This window comes from Rhopalosiphum padi, chromosome 3 (assembly GCF_020882245.1).
Source record: "Rhopalosiphum padi isolate XX-2018 chromosome 3, ASM2088224v1, whole genome shotgun sequence".
Classification (NCBI taxonomy): domain Eukaryota; kingdom Metazoa; phylum Arthropoda; class Insecta; order Hemiptera; family Aphididae; genus Rhopalosiphum; species Rhopalosiphum padi.
Genome location: NC_083599.1, coordinates 80,727,407 through 80,753,194, shown reverse-complemented (window position 1 = coordinate 80,753,194; position 25,788 = coordinate 80,727,407). Strand labels below are relative to the sequence as shown.

At 32.9% G+C, this 25,788-nt stretch overlaps 1 protein-coding gene across 1 annotated transcript in view; it reads right to left on the bottom strand.

Annotated features, from left to right (window-relative positions):
• Positions 1-25,788, bottom strand: part of LOC132926100 (uncharacterized) — a 63,156-nt gene that overhangs the window by 8,923 nt on the left and 28,445 nt on the right. The window contains exons 8-10 of the mRNA XM_060990441.1: positions 8,334-8,727; positions 3,652-4,162; positions 3,192-3,260 (exon numbers count right to left, since the gene is read on the bottom strand). Coding sequence (XP_060846424.1) covers positions 3,192-3,260; positions 3,652-4,162; positions 8,334-8,727 — 974 coding nt within the window. The remainder of the gene's footprint in view (positions 1-3,191; positions 3,261-3,651; positions 4,163-8,333; positions 8,728-25,788) is intronic.

Genomic DNA, 25,788 nt, shown 5'->3' with positions numbered 1-25,788 from the left:
TAAGTGGGTTTTTTTTCAGAACCTTATTAGACTTATTCAGGAATATGTCGCGGAAGAGGAAATAAATCGAGAAATAGGACCTCAATGTGTGATATGTGCTGTTGTGCTTAGTAATGATGCTTTGAAACCAGAAAAGCTACAGCGGCATTTACATACAGTTCATACTACTCTCAAAGACCGAACAACAGAATTTTTCGAAGGAAAATGTAAAAGCTTAAAGAAAATGATACTAGGACCATGTGGTGCAAGTGTAGCATTGTCTCTTTTCTAGTCTACTTGTTATGAAAAATAAACAAAGGAATTGCTTGGACGTAAGTGACGACATGCGTTTAACTATGAGCAACATTCATCCGAGAATGACTGGCCAAAGAACTGCAGTCACAAAAATCACAATTAAGTAAATTATTTAGTATAGTAAAGTATAACTATATATTAGTTATTAGTTAGTATAGTAATAAAATGTAACGTAAAGTACAGTAATAAAAATTATCATTTTTTGATTAATTTGGTGTTACAAACCCCTGAATAATATATACATGATATTTTTTAAGAACATCAAGAATAGTATGCTATACGACGGAGAGACCGTGGAATCCGCTGACACAGGGATTTTGATTGTAACTCGGATCGTCGTCGTCCAACACAGTATACGGAGGCAGTGAGTCTTTATATACGTTTGAACCGATACAGTGTCATTAGTCGTAGTAATAATAAAATATAAATCTTTATTAAATTATTTTGCGTACGTTTTTTAATTGTTGTGTAAAATCATAAAAATTTTTGGTGGCAGCGGTTGTTAATGAGCAAAAATGGTTTCGTAAAATTAAGAAATTAAGGTGGTCCGTGACCTATAAAATGTTATCGAAGTGGTCCGTGGTGGTAAAAAGGTTGGGAAACACTAGTTAAGAATGATATATTATGATACAACTATATATATAAAAAAAACAAATTTTCAGAAACTGATCAAAACAGTAGGTAACAAAACTAAAAATCTTTAATAAGAATCAAATCTAATTGCCTGTCTTTTAGGTAAAGAAATATAACTATATCTATGTAAAAAATAAATATTATTTATGTATGACTATGTATGTCATATAATATTAAACATACCTGAGACACAAATATAAAGCAAAGGTGGAAACATTTCCTATATTCAGTGTTGGGCGTAATCGATTAATTTACGATTAAATTACGTAATCGATTACGATTAATTTATTGAACTACATTAGTTATTAATCGTTAATCAATCATTATCGCAAAATTTATCACATAACTACAATCTTGTATTACGAACTACACCGTCTATACCTACTATATATTATTGAAATTATGAATTTACGTACAATACATCAGCTATTTATAAATTCTAGAGCTACATGGCAACTATTGGCATTTATTACTGGTCAATAAATTGTACTTATATTTTTATCTTATAATTTTCAAAGGTTTCTTTCTTTATCTAAAATCTAAATTCGTCTATAAACGTACGGTAAAATATCATTTGTATTTAATCGGTTTGGAGCATTGGAACATTACTGGTTTCATTTCGTTGTTTTTCGTCCTATATAATTTACTACAAACTATAATGAGTGACAGCGAAGGAACTTCAACTTCTGTACCACAAAATAATAAAAATTCATCATCTCCACCACCACTTCGACGATCAATTGATGGTAATTTTTTTAAATTTTTACCTGAAAAATCATGCGCATCTGAAAGTAAACGGTGGTTCAATGCGTAAAATGTGAGCCAAAAATTGTTAAACTGAAAGATTATGGAAATTCATCTTCTAATTTTGTTACACATATAAAACATCGATATGGCGCTGATGCAGCTGAAGAATATAAAAATCATTTGAGATCAATTGGACCACCAAATATAAAAATTAAAACTTTTGTTATGCAATTAAAAATTAAAACAACACAAGAAAACTTCGAAAGTGAAATTATGAGTTTTTTTTACATTCAATGATTCCTTTGAGATGCGTAGAAAACCCATATTTTATAAAAATATTTGATACTTTAAATATATCGAATTTCGGACTTCATATGTTAAGCCAACGATCTCTTTGTCGAAAAATTGATACTTATTATGAAAAAAATAAAATTGAAATAAATGAAAACTTAAACGATGTACAATTTGTTTGTATTACTGTAGATATTTGGTCTGGGAAAAAGAGGAGTTTTCTAGGGGTAACTGGTCACTTGATTTCATCAACTAATTTTAATCGGGTACCAAAGGCTTTAGCTTGTCGTCGTTTTAAAGGAAGTCATACTTACGATAGAATTTCTGATATACTTAATGAAATACATTTGGAATTCAACTTAAATCATTCTAAAATTATCGCAACAGTTACTGATAATGGGAGTAATTTTGTCAAAGCATTCAAAATGTTTGGAGTAAAGAGACAAATATAATTTTTATCGAAGAGGGAAATTCGTTTAATAATATTGATACCTCAGAATTTAATTTAGAATCAAACGAAAGTAATCAATAATATGACGTACACGGGAGAGATATACAAAGCATATTGCCAATGCATTTTAGATGTTTCGCACATACTCTTAATTTATGTGTAACTGCAGATATAAATAAAGTTATAAATAACTCTGATGAATTATCATTAGTACACGTTTCAGTAAATGCCTATAGATTAATAGGTAACTTATGTGTATTCTTGAATTTAATTGTTAAACATTTTGACCAAGTACACATTTTTTTAATCATTATTTATATAAAAAAAAAACATCAAATATTTGAAATGACTATAATAATATTATATTTTCATGATATTGTTAAAACTGACATTTTAAAACTATGAAATGATTTTAAAATATTTTTTATAATTAATATGATAAATAAAAAAAATATATTGTCATGTTATTAAAATTGTTTCTTAATACAATTCTATAATATCAAACAATCGGCCAAAAAAAAATGATAACAAAACATCTTAAAAACAAATTTATTTTTATGAAGATCTTCACAAGTTGCTTTAAAAACATATTCATATTTAATAAAATATTTTATAAACATTTTAAAATTATAATATTGCTATGTGAGATGATGTCAGAGCTAATAATATGAACATTGGAGGAATAAAAATAATTGTACCTATTCATATTAATTTTATGATTTGTTTGGCACGTTGTTTTAATAAATATCTAATAGAATTTCTGAAATTCACTTACTCTTAGTTGTTTCCAGTTAGGTAGTTTGTGAATTACAGCATGTAATCGTGTCATGTTTACTGAACCATCCTTTAAATATACAAAAATGTAGTGTTTAGAACATCAGAAAAGAATATTTTAAAAAGAACCTAACAACATTTTATAAGCACATAATTATGTTCTGTTTAAATCTTCAATATGACGTGTCGCAGTTATAATGAAAACACCTATTTTAATGACAAAAGTCAGAACTATTTTTTTCTAAAATTAGAAATACTTTATTCAAGTTATCATGTGAATTGCTTACTTTTGTGGTTAATTTAGTTGAAAATATTGTTAATTATTCTTTATAGAATTAACTTAAATTCGTTTTTTCGTTTAATTGCCATTCAATTATTTTAAACCAATTATAAATGGGGAAAAGGCAAAACAAAATAAAAAGTGTAGGTATTTGCGTTAAATTTCTGACTACGTCTCAAACCTTATTTATGAGTGGCTGAAGTTCCCTTGTGCATACGTTATGATCACAGTCTCCATCTATCATAGACTCATTGACGACTTTGCTGTCATCGATGTGCACGGTAACTCCATTACTGTCACGATCAGTAGGTGGCAATTGCAGCACGGACATTTTCTTGCCAAGAGTTATTACCGATGATTGTCCTTTGACGGCGACTCCGACAACGGACCGCAACGGAGTGCCCTGCATGCCTTTCATCGACGGCGTGTCGACATGTTTAGTCCTATTGATTTTGGCCACAGTGATACCAGTGCCTGACGAAAAAACCGACGGATGCTGCTGCTGTTGCTGGTGACTGTTGCCATACTGAGCCACCATGCTGGCACCGTATTTTCGAAACACTTGACATATATTATCTTCGTCCGCGTTCATATTCATCACATTAAGATCACGCAACATCTCCGATAACACCGCGTCATCGTCGCTCTCATCGGCGTCTTCCTGTTCGCCGCTCGCATTTTTTCCATCGTCTCTGAAACCAAAATTTTAACCAACAGTCTATCCAGGTCGGGATTTATGATAAAAACGCCATAATAAATTTAATAGGTACTGACATTTTTCTCGCGAAGTGGCATAGTATTTAGTCATATTATAAATACTTATAGAATATTCATGAACATATGCGCGAGTGACCACGGGACTGGACACTCAGATTGGAATCCGCTTAGCTAGCGAATTCCACCCCCAGTATTCACCGTAAAATATCCATGGACCAAAACATAATATGTAGTTAAAAATGAATAATCGACCATTTAAAAACAAAAAAATACTAAGTATAAAATAAACAATTATTGTATTAATTTATAAAGCTACACCGTTTATAATTTCTTACAAAGACATCACCTAATGATACTAACAAAAAATTACGACGTGCTAGCTCACATAATTATGAATTATGGGCATTTTCAAATATTTATATTTTTCATACTCATAACTCACTTAAAAATTAAAATATCATAAAAAACCAACGAGAGAACACAAATAATGTTCTTACCTAAAAATTTGGTAATAGGTCAATTTACTCTAATACACTATGTCGTATATGTCGTATGTGTGTAAGACGGAGACAACACATGCGAGTGCAACGTTCTCTTAACGTAGTCGTTACATTATCCTGTAAGACTGGGTGCCTTGTCAAGCAGGTATTCATTTGTGTAGGGTATAATAGAGTTGTAATCTATAGCACCTCCCCTCAAAATTTTAGGAAAAAATAAATTATTATTTAAATATTCAAACAATTATACGAATAAGATAAAATTATAAATTACTCAGATAATACGGCGAATAAAACGACAATTTAAAAATAAAAAAGGGCGGGCAAGGGGGTATCGCTCTATAGTCCAGAGGTAGTCAAACTGTGCGTCGCGGCTCCCAGGGGCGTCGCGGGAGTTGTCGAAGGGAGCCGCGTCATATAATTGAAAACCAATAAATATTTTAAAATATTTTTAATATAAATTATTTTTAATTAATAAAATTGTACGTGCCCAAATGTATGGGCTACCCAAAGGACCACTCGGTAACGTCCGAGAGCGAAGTTAATGTATTTAGTTGTTTTTAAGGGGCGTGTATAGGCAACTAAAGTTTCTGACGCCTTATAATATTATAGCTATGCTATATAATGGGTACCTATGAAAATGTCGACGAGGAAAGGAAGTGGAGTTCGCGGGAATGAGGATGCATCAGTTTAATTATGGGGAGGGACTCTGTGGTCGATTCTATATGGTGCAATGACAACAGAGTTTACAGATTAAGGACACAACTTAAAATTAACCTTAATCTACGGAAGTCCGGGTACGATGCTGGTCAGCGGAGAAGGCGGACGTATTATTGAACTCGATGACCTGGGCGGCCTCTCACACAACGTACCAGTTGCTGGCGGACTTATGCGGTGATACTCGCGATGGTGACGACGTGATGGTGGAAACGACGATACCCAGTAGTCGGGAAACGCTGGCTATGATGCACGGGTGAATGAGGTGATATTATTATGTCAAAAACTTACGAGATATGTCGTGGTATGAGATCTTTTTTTATTTCGCTCCTCACAATGAGGTCTCAGAAAATACAATAGTACGTGATGGTTGAATCACGGAATAATAATAATAATAATAATAGTAGTATAACAATTTTTTGCGCTCAATGCGACTTATAATAAAAATATCAAAACAACAAAAAAACGATTTGAAACAATCCGCTGCAATAGCGAGAGAGAGTATATCATGTACGTTATACAGATAAAGTGAAAAGTAATAATAATAAAAAAAGGGCGTTGGCCGCAGAATAATAACAATAAATAATAATAAGAAGAGAACATATGATAATATACAACACGGCAAAGCCGACCAATAATTAATTAATATAATAGGAAAAACAAAGAGGATAAACAATATATATAGATAGTATAATAATACTATAATAATTACACAATTTAAAAACAAAAAGGACAGAGTGGAATGCGGGGGAGACGGGAGAGAAGTGGATAGACAGATAAGATGCTCCTCGTCGCCGCGCTCGGTGCTCATTAGCATCTCGCAATAAAATATTCTCAGCGCCAACAAAAATATTTTTACGAAAAACGTTTATTATTATCATTGAGGCACACCGTTTGGGAAACGTTGAATTGTCTACAGTCTACACTCTACAACAATCATTCACTAAATATAGCTTTAATTGGTCGCGTAAGTCTTAAAACTTGAGCCACGAATTGAACATATTATGAAGCATAAGCAAGCGCATCCATCTCACTAAAAATCTAGTAATAAGTAATATTGATTTTTTAATATTATTGTTATTTTATTGAGTTATATTTCCTAAGACTAAACATAAAATATTTTGTTATATATTTTTTTACAATAACTACTTATTTATAATTTTTTTATATATGTAATATGGTAAATAAATAATTAGTATAAAATATAAATTACATTCATATAAACATTGAATTTTTTGTCATTTTTAATTTGGGAGCCGTCAACATTTTGTGAAGACTCAAAGGAGCCTTGGGATGAAAAAGTTTGAATACCTCTGCTATAGTCTATTGTATAGTAGATATGGAGAGTAGGTCCCTATACGAGTATATAATGGATATGTTAAATTGAATGCAATGATAAGTATCATTGTATACGAAAAATGTTTCTTTTACTACGATAAGAACAACTTATAATAAACCTTTTATTAAATTTTATAAAGACTTTTGGAATGCCAAATTTTTTTTATCGGCATTTCAAAAAAAAAAAAAAACAGAAAAATCAAAGTTTTCAATTGTCTATGATAAACTTAAAATATTATACTATTTTGAAAATTTTTTCGTTTTTCTTTTTTGATGCAATTCAAAAACTTGTTCTACACCAAACTAATGTCATTGAAGCAATTAATGAACTAAAATTAACAAAATTAAAAAGTACTGAATGATCATTTTTACAAAAATATTGTCAAGTTTTAGAACCTTTAGCGACTTCATTAAATGCTTTTTGGGATTTGTCACTCCAACAATTTTATCATTAATTAACAAAATTATAAATACTTCACAAATAGTTTATTGTTAACCATTATGTTCAGCAATTTCTAAAGGACTAGAAAAAACATTCAAAGCTGTATTAGATTTGAATCTGCCATCAAGCAAACCATATATTTTAGCATCTGTTAGCCATCCAAAGTTTCGATTAAACTGGGTTCCACCTATTTTCGTTCACCTATTTTTGATTCAATAAATAGCTCACAACTAAGCCAGTCTACTAACTCTGAAGAAAGTGATGATTTTTTTGAATGCATTATGCCATCATCTCATTTATCTAATACTGATATCTACGATAGCTGCAGTTTATCAGCAAATGTTCTAACACTAACTAAGCACTAACTTTTTTAGATATATAAAAAAAGAAACAAAAACTCTGCATATATTGAATCAGTATCCAATTGTAAAACAAGTGATTCTCAAGTACAATACAACTCTACCTTCCTCAGTCCCGGTTGAGAGATTATTTAGTGCAGGCAGTCAAATTCTTACGCCTTGTAAAAATCGTATGAAAGACGACACTTTCAAAAAATTATTATGCCTTAGGTCAACCAAATAATAACTGAATAAAAAATATTTTTTATATATTAATGAATAATGACCTCATTTGATTTATATTATATTTTGATATTTGTATAAAATAAATTTCCTAATTATTATTTATTAACTATGTACAAATAGTACCAATCTGTTTATGTATCATAAAATAAATAAAATATCATTGAAAATGTATGAATTTTTTTTTATTATCAGCTAAGCTATAGTTTTTTTTTTATATAAATTATCTAAGTGTTATCTAGATATATTTTTCTTGAAATAATCTATTATCTAGATAATTTTATTTAAATTAATCTATCATCTCATCTAGATGATTAAATTGAAAAATATCTATTATCTTATCTAGATAATTATTTGATTATATGTACCTAACACTGATAATGACTGTGTTCAAATAGTAAGTTTATTTAGTTTCCAATCGGTAAAAAAATATACCACTGATCTAGATAATACTGGATAGAAACGAATTACCTTTTAAGTTTTCTAACCAAACTTGATTTATAGTTGGTGTACTGAGAACTACTGGATAGTTATAGTTATACATATTTTATAAATATTTAATACTGCTTACCTGATGGCCATGTTGCAATCAAACTGGTCTACTGAACTATCAAAATCGATCACTACAACTGTTTTGTGCGGGTTCGTTTTCATCACAGTGCTTTCAGACGACTCGCTGATTGAATCTATCGAAACATTTGACTCCTCGTAATCAGTGTGGAGACAGTCAAATGGTTTTTCTAGGAAGTTACCATGCGTGGGTGGCTGCTGCGTGTCGATGAGTTTGGTACTGTGGTATAAGGTAGTATTTTCGGTCACCGTGCTTGAGTTAGACGCTGTCGACCATCCTCTAGATCGCCAAGTCACGTTCTCTACGAACTCACGACTAATCGTTGACCATACATCCTCCTCCTCCTCACCAATCGTGGTCTGCATGTCACCACTTCTTTGCATCGTGTCATCTTCTGAAAAACCATCGTTAATTTGTACTTATTTAAATCGTGGCAAATATTAATAAATTATGTATAACAAATTAAATAATAGTGAGTGCATGGTACTAGTCAGTAACTCAATTTTTATCATTTTTCTGATATCAAATAATTTAATAAAGAATATTTTTCTCCATATTCCAACGAAAACGACAGTATCTTAATTTAACCAAAGAGGTTCTAAATAAGCAGCTGTTATAAACACCAAAAATAGTTTTCCGCCGAAAAAAGCATTATCTTTAGTTAGGTACGTCGTTTTTCGTGGGTAAAATGTAATTTAAAATAGAAGTAACTACAGATATTTTTTTTTCGTTATGACCACCTTTATAGTTTGGTAGAATTGGTTAATAATAAATTAATAATAGTATTAGAATGATATTGATTATGTTGTATTTATAGTTTATGACATGAAAATAGAAAATAGTAATTTGTTGATAATAGATTATCTTCTCAATTCTTATTATTATTCATAATAAAATATTACCAATAATTTATAATCATTATGTCTTGTATTATTAATATTGTGTGATAAATTGTTATAACTATACTATTGTTTAATCATTCTATAGTATAATAGCTAAAATAGTTATATTATAATTTATAAAGTTATAAATCATTTTAATATTATTATAGCTTCTGATTTATAACCACCGTCAAAAATCATATAGTGTTAAATGTCTGTTTGGTGATGTTGGCAATTGTGATGAGGTAGGTATAAGGCAAGTTATAATATTATCTCATAAAGTTGACTTATAATGTACCAATACTTATAATAAAGTGTAAAATAATATTATACATTTTTTTTTTATAGTTTTTGTATTCATGTGAAACACAATCAGAAATTTCTGATGGTATTTTTGACTTATATGAGTATGGAACAATAACCAGTGACGAAGAGTATCCTATGACATATGACACATTGTGTACTGGCCATACTAAATTTAATGTATGAAACATTAAAAATGCCTTAATAAAAACAATAATAGTTTCTTAAACTAATATGTATAATAATGAATAATTAGTATTATTTCAATTAGGTTTAATATTATTAATATTATTTTTACTAAATGTAAGATAAAGATAATTTACAGATTATTAATAATTCTTGTTCTGAAGATGAACCAGCTGAATTATTATATTATGACAGTGATCGTGATGCAGAATATATTCCACCCATAGAACTAATTTTAACAGATCAACAAAATGATGTAAGTACCTAAACGACAATAATGATAGGATAAACAATAAAAATACATATTGTATACAATTTTAGCTTTTAAGTAGCTTTACTAGTAGGTTGTATAATACCTGTCTATACAATTGTCATCAGTGTAGTAAGCCCAAACACACTTTTCTATAGAAATTCCAACGTAGCATATATTAATCATAGTAATAGGGGGAATATATAGTATATGTAGAATTGAGTTAAATATTAATAATTTACCTACGGTGCATAAACTCGACTACAAAAATAAGCCTAGGTAAAAAAGGTGAAAACAACATGTTTTTTCCGATTCATGTAAATTAGAATAAAATATATGAATACAATAATCGGATAGGCTGGCAGGGGCTCGCCACCGCCGATAGGACTGTTTAAATACGAGTAGAGCACCAAGTATAGTCAGAAGGTAGTCAATACACTATACTGATCACTTACCCCATTGTACGATTATTGCTCGTCGTGGACTTTGTCACAGCTACATCGTCGCGAGTACTTTATCATTCCCAGTAGTAGTATTTTTATGTTAGCAGTAGCTAAACTAATTGTTTGTTAAATAAAGTATAACGTACTTACTAAGAATTTACAAGTGTTCATTATTTCAACTACCTACCTTCTCAATACCACTTAAAGCTCTACAAAGACGTGCGACGTCGTTAAATAAATAACGTGGAGCATATCGCAGTGTCCTGCACAGCGATCACTACATCAGTTATTAATTATTAGCATGATTATTGTATATTACTGTATACTAGAACCATTTTTATATAGGTAATTAATTAAATAAAAAAATAAAAAATAGTAACTTCACATTGCTTTCTAGCCTATAGGCACAAAATGTAAAATGTGTCCATCGTTGGTAACTTAATTATAATACATTTTAAATCATATTTTCTTTAATTTATTTAAATAATAATGTAATTATGGTATTAAATTTTTGTAACTCAAGGAGAAAAGACAATAAAAAAGAGAAAGATAATACAGATAAGCTGTAAATTAACAAGAAAACGCACAATTAACTATTCTGAGTGGGTGGATGTAAAAAGAAAAGGATTATTGAATAGTAGAAAGGAACATTATAGTCGTGAATTACTCGTGATAACAAAAATAAAAAGCAAAAGAAATGGGACTACCATGCCCATTAAATTGTGGATTGAAATGCTGTGGCAAAGTGAATGAAGAGGAACGCAAACTATTATTTAACTTATACTGGGCATTAGGTGATCATACAAGACAATGGGATTACATTTCCAAAAATGTTTAAATGTTTTTAAAAAAGCAAAGTACTAACCAATCTGAGTCACGTAGAAACTTTTCCAGAACATATAATTTTACTATAAACAACCAAGACGTTCAAGTTTGTCAAAAGATGTTCTTACAAATATTAGCAATTGCAGACAAATAATTAATAATGTTTGTACAAAGCTTAAGAAATCGACCTCGTGTCATAAAAGATAATGTTAAAAAACAAATTAAGGAACATATTGAAAGTTTTCCAATCGTTGAATCACATTATACTAGAGAATATTAAAAAAAAATTCCTTGACAGTAATCAATCAATATCAAAAATGCATCGTTTATACTTAGAATGGGTTAAAAACAATCCGTCAGTAACAGATTCTAGAGTACTGAATGTTATTTTTGGACAATACTCAGATATTTTCAATAATGAATATAATTGTGCTTTTTTCAAACCCAAGAAAGATTTGTGTGATATATATGAACAATACAGGCTATCAACACCAGAACAAAAAAATAATTTACATATTGAACATGATGAGCTCATCTTTAATAAAAATTTGGCAAAAGAAAGAAAAAACGCTGATAAAAAAAGGGCAGAAAAAAATAGCAAATTCTGTGTTGCTGTGTTTGATTTAGAAAAAGTATTGCAAACTCCACAAAGTGAAGTAAGTAGTTTCTACTATAAGAGAACATTTTCTACTTACAACTTCACTATATATGATATTGGAAAAAAGGAAGGGTACTGCTTTATATGGGACGAAAGTGATGGTAAACGTGGATCAAATTAAATTTCTATTTGTATTTTAAAATGTATGAAGATAAAGAAAGAAAGTGGAATAAAAGAGTTAAGTTTTTACTCTGACAACTGAAAAACCTTTTATAATAAACATTAATTACAGTTTGGATACAAAAATAAATTGTATAAGCTTAAATATTATATTTAATAAAAATAGAAAAAGACATACAGCCCACTGTACACCAAAAAATACTTATACTGAGAAGAATCCTACAGATAAATTAAAACTTAACGATTTGTTATCATTTTGTAACAAAGGACTTATACCGTCAATGTAACATGGTTTCTACTACTCTTTAGTTACAGCTTAAGAGAACACTACACAGTCAGTACGACGTCCACTAAGCTAATTTTATTATTTTTTATGATGTTTTTTTTTTAAATTTTTTGATTTTTACTGTTAAACGGGTTGTTAAGCATAAAAGTAAAGAACAATACCTACTTAAGGCATTTTGTTGTTGTTATTATTATTTTTATTTGAATTGATTAATTCTACACACTGTCATTTTGTTTTTATTTTAATACCTGGTATTATGATATTTTGTTAAATTAAATATAATATTTGAAATTAAATTTGAAGTATTTTTCAAATCTATATTTTGAATACGATGAAAGTATTTTTTAAAAGGTCAAAAGTACTAAACAATATTATAATAGGTATTGGGAGTTACTGCTATACAAAACAGTAATTTTCCATTGAAAATAGAAGTAACCTGAGTTATTGGTATATGAAAAAGTTATGTACCCGGGAAAAAAGAAGTAACTTGAGTTACTGCCTTATAAAAGTGGAACTAACTCACAAAAATAGTAGAAGAAATAAAGTTGGTATGATTAGAAATTTATAGTTGTGTAGTACACACAAACTAATGAACATTTTGAAAAAACTAAAAATAGAATTAGAATTCTTGTTGGTAACTTGGATCGGCTCTCCTGAAAAATGATAAAAAGTGAGTTAATGCCCTTTTCGCTGTGGGTGGCGGTATGTATCTACTTAAAAATAACTGATATTTATATACTAACCGAAACATGGCATAATATTGGAGATTGAATGTACTCAATTTCTAACTATAATACGTATTTTACAATACGTAATCTTTGTAAAAATGATCTAATAGCTATACTCTGTCAAGCGAGAGAACGCGCCGCAAACCGACCAAAATCAGTTATTCTGCACATTCCCCAATGATACCCAGCCATAAGTGAACCAGTTTTGATAGCATGGTGACACGGGGAGATGCGCAGAATCAACGAGTTTTCTCGCTGGACAGACCATAGTCTACATGAATATTGTTTTTATAAGTCTAATCTTTTAAGATTAAAAGTCCTTATACCAAATATAGCAATAGTGTTTTAATAATACATATAATTGTTAATTTTCACGGTGAAATAACAAAATAAAAGAGTGGATGACAAAGGCTTATTAAAAAAAGAAAAAAAGATCCACAAAATTAAATTAAATATAAAAATAAATTTACTTCTATTTAAGAACAGAAAAATTAAATTTGTATAAAAGAAAACTTTCTCATGTAGTATATAATATTATAACCCTAAGCTTGGTTAGGAACTGGGACTAAAAATAACAAAACAAATATATATATATATATATATATATATTATACAATTAAAATTAATATTGTGTAAAAAAAAATGTATGATTCACGAAAAAATATTTTTGATACGTACTCGTATATAATTTTTGAACTTTGGTGAATCACTAGCAAACAAACTTAAAAACAATGGTATAAATATACAAAGTAAATTTTTTGTTAATGAAATGTTTCTAAAATCGATAGAAAATTTAGAAGTATAGAGATATAAAATATTTTAAATAAATCAAAAGATGAGAAAGCTTGGTTTTGATAAAATAACTGTCAAAACAATGAAAAATGAGGCACATTTTATTGTTAAATCTTTAGTTTATAAATTGCATTTTTGTATGAGATAAAGTATTTTCTCTGAGAAATTTAAACTAAGTATCATAAAATCACTTTTAAATCAGGAAGTACTAAATATGTGTCTAACTGTAGGCCTATTTTCGTTATCTGCAATTTTTTCGAAAATATTTGAAAAAATTGTTAAATAAAGACTTATAGCCTTTTGGAACATTAAGAACCAATTTGGTGTTAAACCAGGTAAATGTACTATTATATAGAGCTTTCTATCTATCGACTAAATTTATTCAACAAAAAATTGTTATTAACGAAAAGATAGTTGCGATTTTTTTAAACTTAGCAAAAGCTTTTGATGTGGTTGATCACACTACTTTAATAAAAATTTTACCAAATTTTGGTATAATAGATTAAAGTTTACAGTGATTTAAAAAAAAATGAAGTATGGTGTTCATCAAGGAAGCTCCTGTTTTAGAGCCTATACTAATGTTTCTATACGGGGAACGGTTAAAAATAAAGCTGAAATAAGTGTAGAGTATTATAAAAAGTCAAATAATAGAATGCTGTTTTTGAAGATAATAAAAACTGTTTTTATTACTTTTATTATTACAAAATTACTTATTTTTCCAATAAATTAAATTAATTTCACTCTTTTAGCAATCAGAATTCTAATTGTTATAACTGTCAACAGACGTATTGACAAGCGGTCATTTTTGTAGGGAGCGAGTATATTTAAACGCGAGGACAAAATTATAATTATTCAATTATTTTACTTTAACATATACGTATGGTAATAATGTAACGATATACTTATACCTATATATTATATTATATAACATAATAATTATATCACGATATTAGGGATTATCCGACATTATTGTTTAGGCACAAAGTTTTTTAGACCCGTATTATATTTACCTATTCAATTTTGTTACTTTTATATACTATACGTTATCGAAATCGATAAAATCCACTTGCAAACCAACGACAGTTTTACTTAATAATTTAACAAAAGCATTGGTTACATTTACTTTAACTATCGCCAATTTATTATATTAGACTTATTTAAATTTATTAGTTATATAATATTTTAAGTAGCTATGGCATTAATGCAGTCGAATCGAGATCAATGTATTTTTAATGAAGATGGTTTTATACATTTGACAAACGAAGTTTTGACTCGCTTAAAACAATTTTGGCGGTGTAAATACAAACGTGAGTGTAAAGCACAAGTGCATACAGGAATTGACAATTTAGACGTACTAAAACGCATTAATGAACACATTAATGATTCGGAGGGTGCAGAAGTCGAGGCAATGATTGCTATCAATCGTCTGAAAAATAGAATGGCTGCAACCATGGAACCAACATCAATTGTAATCAATGAATTAATTCCTGGATTATTAGAAGCTAAGGTAATACTAATGTACTATTATTTAATTTTGTTTTTATTATTTTTGTTATTAATTATATATAGGTACACGGTAATAAAATAAAAATAGTAATATGAATTTAATTTGAATGAATTAGAATTATTTAATTCTAAATTTTTTAATATTATTATTATAACATTTTTATTTAAGGGTACAATATCATAGTCTAGCATTGAAAAAAATAGAAAACGAAAACGAAATTCAAGTATTACCAAATGTACCAAAAAACTTATTAACGTTAGAAATACTTGACTTCTTAAAAGTTTACTAACTATCAGCAGGTATGACTGAACCATTTTTATTAGACGATAGTGTTGTGAACCCCTGTCTGTATGCTATACACAGAATAGGATATAGTTATAATATAATATAATATAATATAGTATAGTGTGTAAGCATATTAACATGTGAACCGATAGAGTGACACGGTTTTAGGGAATTCGCTGTGTGGACAGTTTTGAGCCCGAGCGAGCCCCTACCGTGTCTCGCCGTCTGTATAATATTTAGTGTAGTCCTGGCAGACCATCGAGCAGAGCCTCTGTTATTTTCTTAAGTCTAACAATTATTCTGTGTACTAATTTCTTTTAAAATTGATTATATTAATAAAGTATTAGTGATAACTTAAACACCGCGTATTTATTACTAACGAACAAACTCGGTTGTGGAGACGTCCATAACATTTTTGGTGGCAGCGGTGGGATCCGTAGATTCCAGTTCGTTAAACAATAAGTTAGTCAATGCCGTGTAATTTTGAGTTAAAGTAAATCTATGCTTATAATATAATTAAATACAAGAAGAAATTCTGAAGAAGAAAATCCGAAGTGTCCAGAAAATCTAAAACATCGAAGTATACAGAAACTCCAGTTTACAAGACGACAAGGAAGGGAGCCCGCAGTACCGCTGTACTCGTAGCGTCGCCCAAACTAATGGTTAGTAGCGCACGCACTCACACGAACGCGAATCCGTAATACGAGCATCACAGCCGCCGCGTCCGTTCGTGGTACCGCTGAAATTTATAAGCGCGCACACACACACGCAAACGACGCATAATACACGCGCCGCCGCCGCCGTGTCGATAGTGCCGCCCGAACCGAACGACACTCACTTACGCACGCACGCATTTGCCGTGTATGCTAGTTACGAAACCAGACGTCTGTGCCGCCGCCGAATATATATATATATATATATATTATAATATAGTACCAGCAGCTGATAGCCGCTGAAAACACTGATATCCAGTGCACGACGCTCGTAATCAGCGCCGCCGCGAAGTGTAAACAAACAACACAACTCGCGTTAGCGTTTCGAATTCGTGATAACTGATAAGCGTTAAATTTAAAAATACGCGATCGTTGTAATCGGTGTAAATACGCGATCGTCGTTATCAAATAAAATATATGCGACCGTTGTTTATTAACGACAAGTCGTAAGCAAGCAGAGAAACCCACTACAGGGTGTAGTGGTCCCCGCGCCAGCAGTTTCGGGGCTAGCGAACGTCGATTCCACAAGCGCAGTCGAAGAGGAAAGTCGTCGTTAACATCCAAGGAATTCGAGCCAAGCCAAGCAGAACATCAGTGCAGATCATTTGAGCATCCAGTAGAAGTGTTAAAAAAATCAGTAAAAATAAAAAAAATAAAAAACATGGCAAGGATCATTTTAACTGCACTACTGTAAGTAAAAAAAAAAAAAATAATAAAGAAATAATAATAATAATAAAAAAAAAAAATTTTTGAAACCATATCTCGACTACACTCCGTACTGATCGATAAGTACGTTTTTCTTTCTTATCTATTTTTGTTTTTTTTTATCATTATTATTTCTTTCTGTATAATTTAGAATCGTAAATCTGTAGTATTATTGTATTAATATAATATTAATATCGTAGTTAACATTAGCATTAATTTATAATTGCATGTAAACATACACACATATATATAAATATAGGTTAGCAATTCGTTAAGTATCAGCCAAGTAGATAAGTAGTTAATGAGCGGAAAACGGGAAAACGGGTTGGATAGATCGTCCCCAAATCCAGATAACGAATCGAGTGATCCAATAACACCGCCAAGTCCTACCCCTCGTGTAAGTTTACCAGTACGATTCTCAAATCCAGAAAATCCGACATCCGAACGTTCTATTGGGAATATCAGTACTGATAACATCTTCATCAGAACTGGCGTACTAATAGACCATAATTCAGAGTTAATACATAACGTCTCCGTAACTTTGGGGGAAGTAGATACTGTTTTGGGGGAAGTAGAAAATCAACTCAACCTTAATATCCTAGACCAAACCATTGAAGAAAATCTTTTAAATCAGACTATACCTTCCCCTCCTCTTAACTCCAGTTACCAAAACATGAATCAAGACATTCAGGAAGCAGTTCAGACAACGGGTATTAACGATAATACTCGACAAAGCATCATGGTAAATTCTGAAGGACAATCGAATACAGACACACAAGCAATATCAAATCCTCCAATAACTGAAGGAAACTCGGATCAATCAGGTGTCCGATATTCATTCGGACCCAGAGAAGAGACAATAGGATTGGAGGCTGCTCTAAAACTCTTGCCAGGCTCGTTCAGTGGAGACAAGCAGGAGGAGTTAGAGATATTTTTGGAAAAATGCGAGTTTGCGTTAGCATGCGCGCATGACCATGTACAGGCTCGACTACTCCAAGGAATACAAGTTAGACTGACAGGGAAAGCCCGTCAGGCAGTCAAGTTTAAGGAGATAAGACACTGGGCTGAACTAAAGGAAGCGTTAAAGTCTGCATTGGAACCGCAGAGGACGACCACATATCTATTCTCGGAGTTGTATTCGACGAGACAGAAAATCGGAGAAGACGTAACAAACTACGCCAACAGAATTGAGCAACTCCAAACACTCATCATAGAGCAAGAGACAAGTGGGCACAGTTGGGAGGTAGCCCAAGCGCTAGGAACGAGCATCAAGAAGCAAAGCATCCAAGTCTTTGTAGAGGGACTAGGACCTTTAAAGGACTTCATAAAGGCGAGGAATCCATTAACATTAGACAGGGCCATACAAGCAGCAAGGGAAGAAGAACGGGTCAGAAACTCGCAAGAAGCAACAAAGAAGTTATATGGGGCGCCTCACCAATCCACGAAGAAACCCACTTGTTTTCACTGCAATAAAGTCGGTCATATGGCGAAGGACTGTAGGAGCAAACCGACGACGACAAACTCAAAACCTTTTTCCGTAACGGCACCAGTTAGGAGTATTCAATGTAACTACTGTAAAAAACCAGGGCACATGCTGAAAGATTGCCGTAAAAGGAATTATGTAAACTCCAAAAAGGAAGGCAACCAGCAGGAAAACCAGCAGCAACCGGCCGCCAGCGGTGGGCGCCCGGTGAGCGAGTTAAAAAACACCGGCAACGACAGATCCTCTACTTCAAAGCAGAATTAGATGAAGATCATCTAACCTGCCACATTCAACAGACCATCAACAAAAAATCGAAGCTACTCTTAGATTCTGGGAGTGAGCTTAATTTAATAAAAATATCTTCCCTCGCAGATCAGACTATCGTGTATGAAGACGTCATATATCAGCTGAAGGGCATTAATGACCAGATAGTACACACAATGGGACAAACACAATTGGAACTATTTATCGAGGATAAAACTATAGTTGCAATGTTCCAAGTAGTTCATTCTGCATTCCCAATCCCAAACGATGGTATCCTTGGACGGCCATTTATGGTGGAAAACAAAATCATTCTGAATTACCAGACTAACGAAGTCATTATTCCTGACGGGGCTGAAATAGTGCTACAACCTCGCACTGAAACCCTCGTAGGAATAGAAGCAGGGAATCACGCGGAAGACAAAATAATCATCATTGAATGTCAAGAAATCACGAAATCAGTCTTGTGCAGTAACGCTGTAACCAGAGTACAAAACAAAAGGGTGTTAGCCACACTCATCAACCCAACCGAAGAAACAATAAGGCTAAAGACGCCCAATTTAAAGGAATTGGTCCACGAGGAGTTCAGGGAAGCTCTAATCCATTCGGTACAAGTCATGGATCAACAAGAAGAACCTCATGCAAACAGTAGTCGACTAAAACGATTGGAAGAAGCACTTAGAACCGATCATCTAAATTCGGAGGAAAAGGGATCATTAGTGGCCATCTGTCAAGATTACTCTGACATATTCTTCTTAGAAGGAGATCGGGTGACAGCAACTACAGCAGTGACACACGGAATCAAAACCTCAGAAGCGGTATCGCCAATTCACGTGAAGCCCTACCGTTTACCACAAAGGCATAGACAGGAAATTACGGACCAAATGGAGACCCTTGAACGGGAAGGTGTGATTACAGCTAGTGAATCGCCTTGGAACGCTCCACTCCTAGTAGTTCCGAAGAAACCCGACGTCAATGGCCAGGTTAAATACCGTGTCTGCGTGGATTTTCGCCGACTTAATGAGGTTACGATAGGGGATGCTTTTCCACTTCCGAACATCGTGGATATTTTGGACCAACTAGGGAGGTCAAAATATTACAGTACCTTGGATTTAGCCCATGGGTACCACCAAATCCCGATGGATCCCTCCGACCGTAGCAAAACAGCGTTTTCTACAGACCGGGGACATTTCGAATTTCAGCGAATGCCATTTGGTTTGAAGGGAGCTCCAGGGACATTCCAGAGGCTCATGAATAAAGTACTAATCGGTATAAACGGAATCAAAGCATTCGTATACCTAGATGACATAATCATCTATGCAAAAGATCTAAATGATCATTCACAGAAAATCACAGAGATTTTTCAGAGACTCCGCAAATACAATCTCAAACTTCAACCACTGAAATGCGAATTTCTCCGAAAAGAAGTCAATTATCTCGGACATCAAATCACTGACGAAGGAGTCAAGCCAGATCCTCAGAAGATAAGTTGTGTGAAACAATTTCCAATTCCAAGAAATGTGAGAGAGGTTAAGTCATTTTTAGGACTTTCAGGCTACTACAGAAGATTTATTAGAAACTATGGGCAGATCGCTAAGCCACTGACCTCATTGTTAAAAAAGGACGCAACGTTCAGATGGAGTGACCTTTGCCAGAAATCTTTTGAACAGTTAAAAGACCTCTTGACACAGGCACCTATATTACAATATCCGGACTTCTCTAAACCATTTAACTTGACTTGTGATGCAAGTGACTACGCGATCGGATGTGTACTGTCGCAAGGACCGATAGGAAAGGATTTGCCGATAGCATTTGCATCTCGTACTCTAAATAAGGCAGAAATCAACTACAACACCACCGAGAAGGAGCTAACCAGCATAGTATGGGGAATTAAGATATATAGACCTTATCTATTCGGGCAAAAGTTTAATATAATTACCGATCATCGAGCACTAGTATGGTTGTTTAATATTACCGATCCAGGATCAAGACTCACTCGTTGGCGCCTCAAGCTGGAAGAGTACCAGTACACTATCCATTTCAAACCAGGAGTGAACAACACAAATGCTGACGCACTGAGTCGTATTCAAACGGTAACTACGAGAGCTCAGACCTCATCGAGTCATTACAACCAATCAGAACCTCCAGAAACTCAAGGAACCTCTTTAAAATCAGTAGACAACGAACACCTAGACCTAGAATCGAAAAGGGAAGTTGATACTGGTTATCAAGCATTTCTGGAAGCAGATGAAATTAAACTGGGTCCTACGAAGAAAATTTCCGAGCTAACAGGAGATCTGTTTTCCGTAGAGGCTGGAATCTCATTAGCACATTGTGTATCAGCAGATTTTAAAGCAAGGAAAGGAATTGCATTTGAATTCCGAACCCGATTTGGAAAAGTTAATGAACTTCGTCGACAAAAATGCCAAATAACAGAGATTGCAACAATCAATGTGAACAATCATCAGGTGTTTTATATAATCACAAAAGAATTTTTCTGGCAAAAATCAAGTTATGAAATTCTCTTCCAAAGTCTACAGAACCTCAAGTCAATCTGCGTCAAGTATAAAGTTACGCAGCTCGCTTGTCCACGTCTAGGCTGCGACCTAGATGGACTGAAGTGGGAAGTCGTACGAAATATGTTAAGGTATACCTTCCGTGACTCTCCTGTGTATATTCAGATATACACTCGCGATGAGTTAACGACAGATAACAAACTACAGATCATAAAGGAATTTCACGAAAATCCACTTGGTGGACATCAAGGTGTAACGCGCACATATAATAAAATTTCACAGCAGTACCAATGGCAGGGTATGAGGGCACAAATCCGGAAATACGTCAAGAAATGTCCTGCATGTCAAATCAACAAGACTCCAAACCGGACCATCAAAGAACCTATGGTAATAACAACTACTGCATCGAAACCATTCGAAAAAGTATTTATGGACATCGTAGGACCACTCAACAAGTCCTACCACGGGAATTCGTATATTTTAACTCTAATCGATGATTTTTCGAAATTCACTTGGGCGTGTGCCATGAAGGATCATGAAGCAAACACCGTCGCACAGCATTTTGTCACTCAATTTGTATGTCTGCATGGGCAACCTGAATCTCTAGTGACGGACTGTGGAACTGAATTCCTTAGTAAGGTTTTCAAGGAAGTATGCAAACTTTTAAATATCTCTCAAACATCGACCACCCCGTATCATCCGCAGAGTAACGGTAGCTTGGAGAGGAGTCACCGCACCTTAGGTGAATATTTAAGGAACTACTCTGGAAAAAATCCACAAAACTGGGATGTACATGTCCCTTATGCAATGTACTGTCATAATTCTTCAGTACACACAGCCACAGGGTTTCAACCACATGAAATCGTGTACGGATATCCATTATCAATACCAAATTCGTTAAGTCGTAAGCCAGAACCTCAGTATAATTATCAAGATTATCAATACGAAATGAAACGTCTTATGCAAGAAACGCACCAGATGGTAACAGAGCAACAGATGAAATCAAAACAGAAATCGCAGGAGCGATATGATCGTACAGCCGTGCCTTTGAAAATCAATGAAGGTGATAAAGTCATAGTGCAAGAAAAAACAAGTAAAGGAAAATTATCACCTAAGTGGTTAGGACCATTCACAGTGGTGGAAACTAATGCGGACTCTCCGAATGTGACCATCTTAAAAAAAAATAAACATGTAAAATTGCACAAAAATCTCTTGAAGAAATTTCATGAATGAAATCTAAATTATGTTTCAGAACCTCAATGGTATGTCGTGGGCTTTCAAACTCTCAGAGCGGAAGTTTCCAAGTTACTTCATTTCAGAACTCATCGGGCTTATACTTTGAAGCAATGGGACCTCTTCGCATTTCCTACACCAATTGGGATTTTATCACTTACGTGAATCTAACAACTTATTACATGAAGTACCAAATACTCCAGAAATTCCATGACCAAACGGGCGATATTTGTATTCAATTGAAAAAAAGAGAGGATTCGATCTTAACTAGTGCGTGTACGGATTTCATACAATCCACGGTTCCGTTCATGCAAGAAATTGAATCAAATCTCAATTCTGTCATACGAATCCTTGGGTCAGACCACAGAACCTCTGAACATCCGAACCGACAATCTCGTGGGTTGATAAATGCAGTAGGAAGGCTAGCAAACATTCTTTTTGGAGTTTGCTCCGATCAGGATGCAGAATTCTTTTACAAAAACATTGAACATCTTGCTCGTTCCGAGGATAAATATGTTCATCTATCACAGGAACAGATACGCATAGTCTCTTCAGTCATAAATAACGTAAATTCCACCATGCATGAACTGCTAACAGATGATCAGAAATTGCAGCAGAATATAAACAGAATAGAAGAACAATCAAGGCATTCTGAGGCAACAATCAATGTATTGGAAATACAAAACACCTTCCTGGAACACACTGCAATATTGACAGTTTTCCTAAACCAATTTGCTTGGGAAACTCAAAACCTCCAATCCATTGTCAACTCAGCGTTAAATGGATTGATGCATACAAATGTCTACCCCCCATCTCAATTGATTCACGAACTTAAACAAATACAACTGACATTACCTTCTACACTAGAGCTACCTATAACTGAATCTCATTTATCTATCCCGGAATTATTCCGTACATCCAAGTTAAGCGTAGTGTACATCCAACAGAATCTCGTATTTGTAACCCGTATACCCTTATTGTCAAACCTTCGGTTTAACCTATTTCATAATATTCCACTTCCGATACCTACAAATAAAGGTAATATATTAATCATTGAACCACAAGCTCAGTACTTGGCAATAAGCGATACTAACGAATATCATTTCAGTCTAACCGACGATCAGTATGAAAAATGTGAAACATTGTTCTCTTTTAAGTTATGTGTAAATCCTGAGGCTATTAGTAAATCTAAACACCAGGATAATTGTGAGGTATCTTTGTACAATTCCCCGTATCAAACGATAGGAGCTTGTAATTTCAAATATCTGAACCTAAATACTACAATCTGGCATAAGCTTTATCTACAAAACGCGTGGTTATATTATTGCATTTCGCAAGCAGTTACAGTAACATGCGCACAAAACTCTAGCAGAATCCTACTCAACGGTACAGGAAAAATTCAAATTTCCGATAATTGTGTTATATATACAGAAAATCTGATTTTAACACCATCAAGAACCCTATCATCAGAAATTCATAGAGATTTCGTTCCAGAAAATCCGAATCTGCACGCAATATTAAAAATGCCAGAAATAATTAACAGCCGTGTTCCCGAGCAAATAGATACAAATAAATATTTTAAAAATTTTAATCAGTTAGCTGAAGATGCTAAAAAACTGAAAGAATTATCTAAAATGTACAACGATACCAACATATTTGTAAATCCAGATCATCATTTTATTATAGTTTATTGTATTGTCATTTTAATAATAGTTATAATTCTGTACATGTTGATCAAATATAAGTGTAATCTACCTCGACTCTACAGACCGGAAATAGCAGAACCCCAGAATGTAGCAGAGTATGTGCAATCCACACACTCCCTTACAAAATTCTAAAACTTCAGAGCATCAGAACTCACGGATGAAGTGAAACATGGTGATCATTAGACCCCCATGTCTCATGTAGTCCGGGGGGTGTTGTGAACCCCTGTCTGTATGCTATACACAGAATAGGATATAGTTATAATATAATATAATATAATATAGTATAGTGTGTAAGCATATTAACATGTGAACCGATAGAGTGACACGGTTTTAGGGAATTCGCTGTGTGGACAGTTTTGAGCCCGAGCGAGCCCCTACCGTGTCTCGCCGTCTGTATAATATTTAGTGTAGTCCTGGCAGACCATCGAGCAGAGCCTCTGTTATTTTCTTAAGTCTAACAATTATTCTGTGTACTAATTTCTTTTAAAATTGATTATATTAATAAAGTATTAGTGATAACTTAAACACCGCGTATTTATTACTAACGAACAAACTCGGTTGTGGAGACGTCCATAACAATAGTAGACCAGTCGTGTACCGTATTTTAATTTTTAAAAGAAACCGTAGTTCAGACATTTTATATAATTCAAAATATTGGTACCGTTCCACGTTTAAAATCGCTCCATCTATTTTTTCTCAAGTTTGTGATACTTCCTGAAGCATTTGGAGGTGTACACCCACTTATATACGCTATTACCCAACAAATAAGAAATAACATACACTAATTAATTTAAAATGTTGAACGAATATTGTTATTTCGAACAAGCAACATTAATAAAATCGATAAAAACTGAGTATCTAAATACTGAAATTGACGGTTGTTTTTATCATTTTTCCAAAAATGTTTATAAAAAAATATGTGATTTGGGATTGTATCAAATTATCGAAATAATGCTATAGTTTGATCTTAGTGAAAATGGTTATATCAAAGAATAACCAGAAGGGACGCTAGCTGAGAACTCAAAAATACTGTTCAATTTGTTGGAATATCAGTGTATCCATAAAATAACAAAAATGTAAAATTCTTTTGTCTGGTTACACTGATTTGCCAATTTTGTAAACAATAACAAACGTTATCGCGTTCTTTCGAATATTTGAAATATCAGTCTAGCTAGAAAAATAGAATAATGGGAAATATCTTTCCACAGACCACATTGGTATTCCAACAGGTGTAGCAAATCGGTGCCCCATAAGAACCCGTGTTTTACTCAAAAAGTGTCCCTTCTGGTTTTTTCTGTGGTTATATCATTGTCATTCATCTAAATTAATGATATTGATTGTCCGAATACTTACCAGACGAATTACAAACATTACTAGATTTGTTTGAAGACAATTACGTTGGAAGAACTAATAGAAATGGAAGAGGTCGCCGGTTACCTAAATTTCCATTCAATAGTTGGAGCATGTATAATAGAGTTTTGAATGAAAAAAAAACCAATAATCACGCCAAAGCTGCTAGCAGAAGACCAAACATGGAGATGGGCGGAATTTTTTTAGATGATAATCTAAGTTTG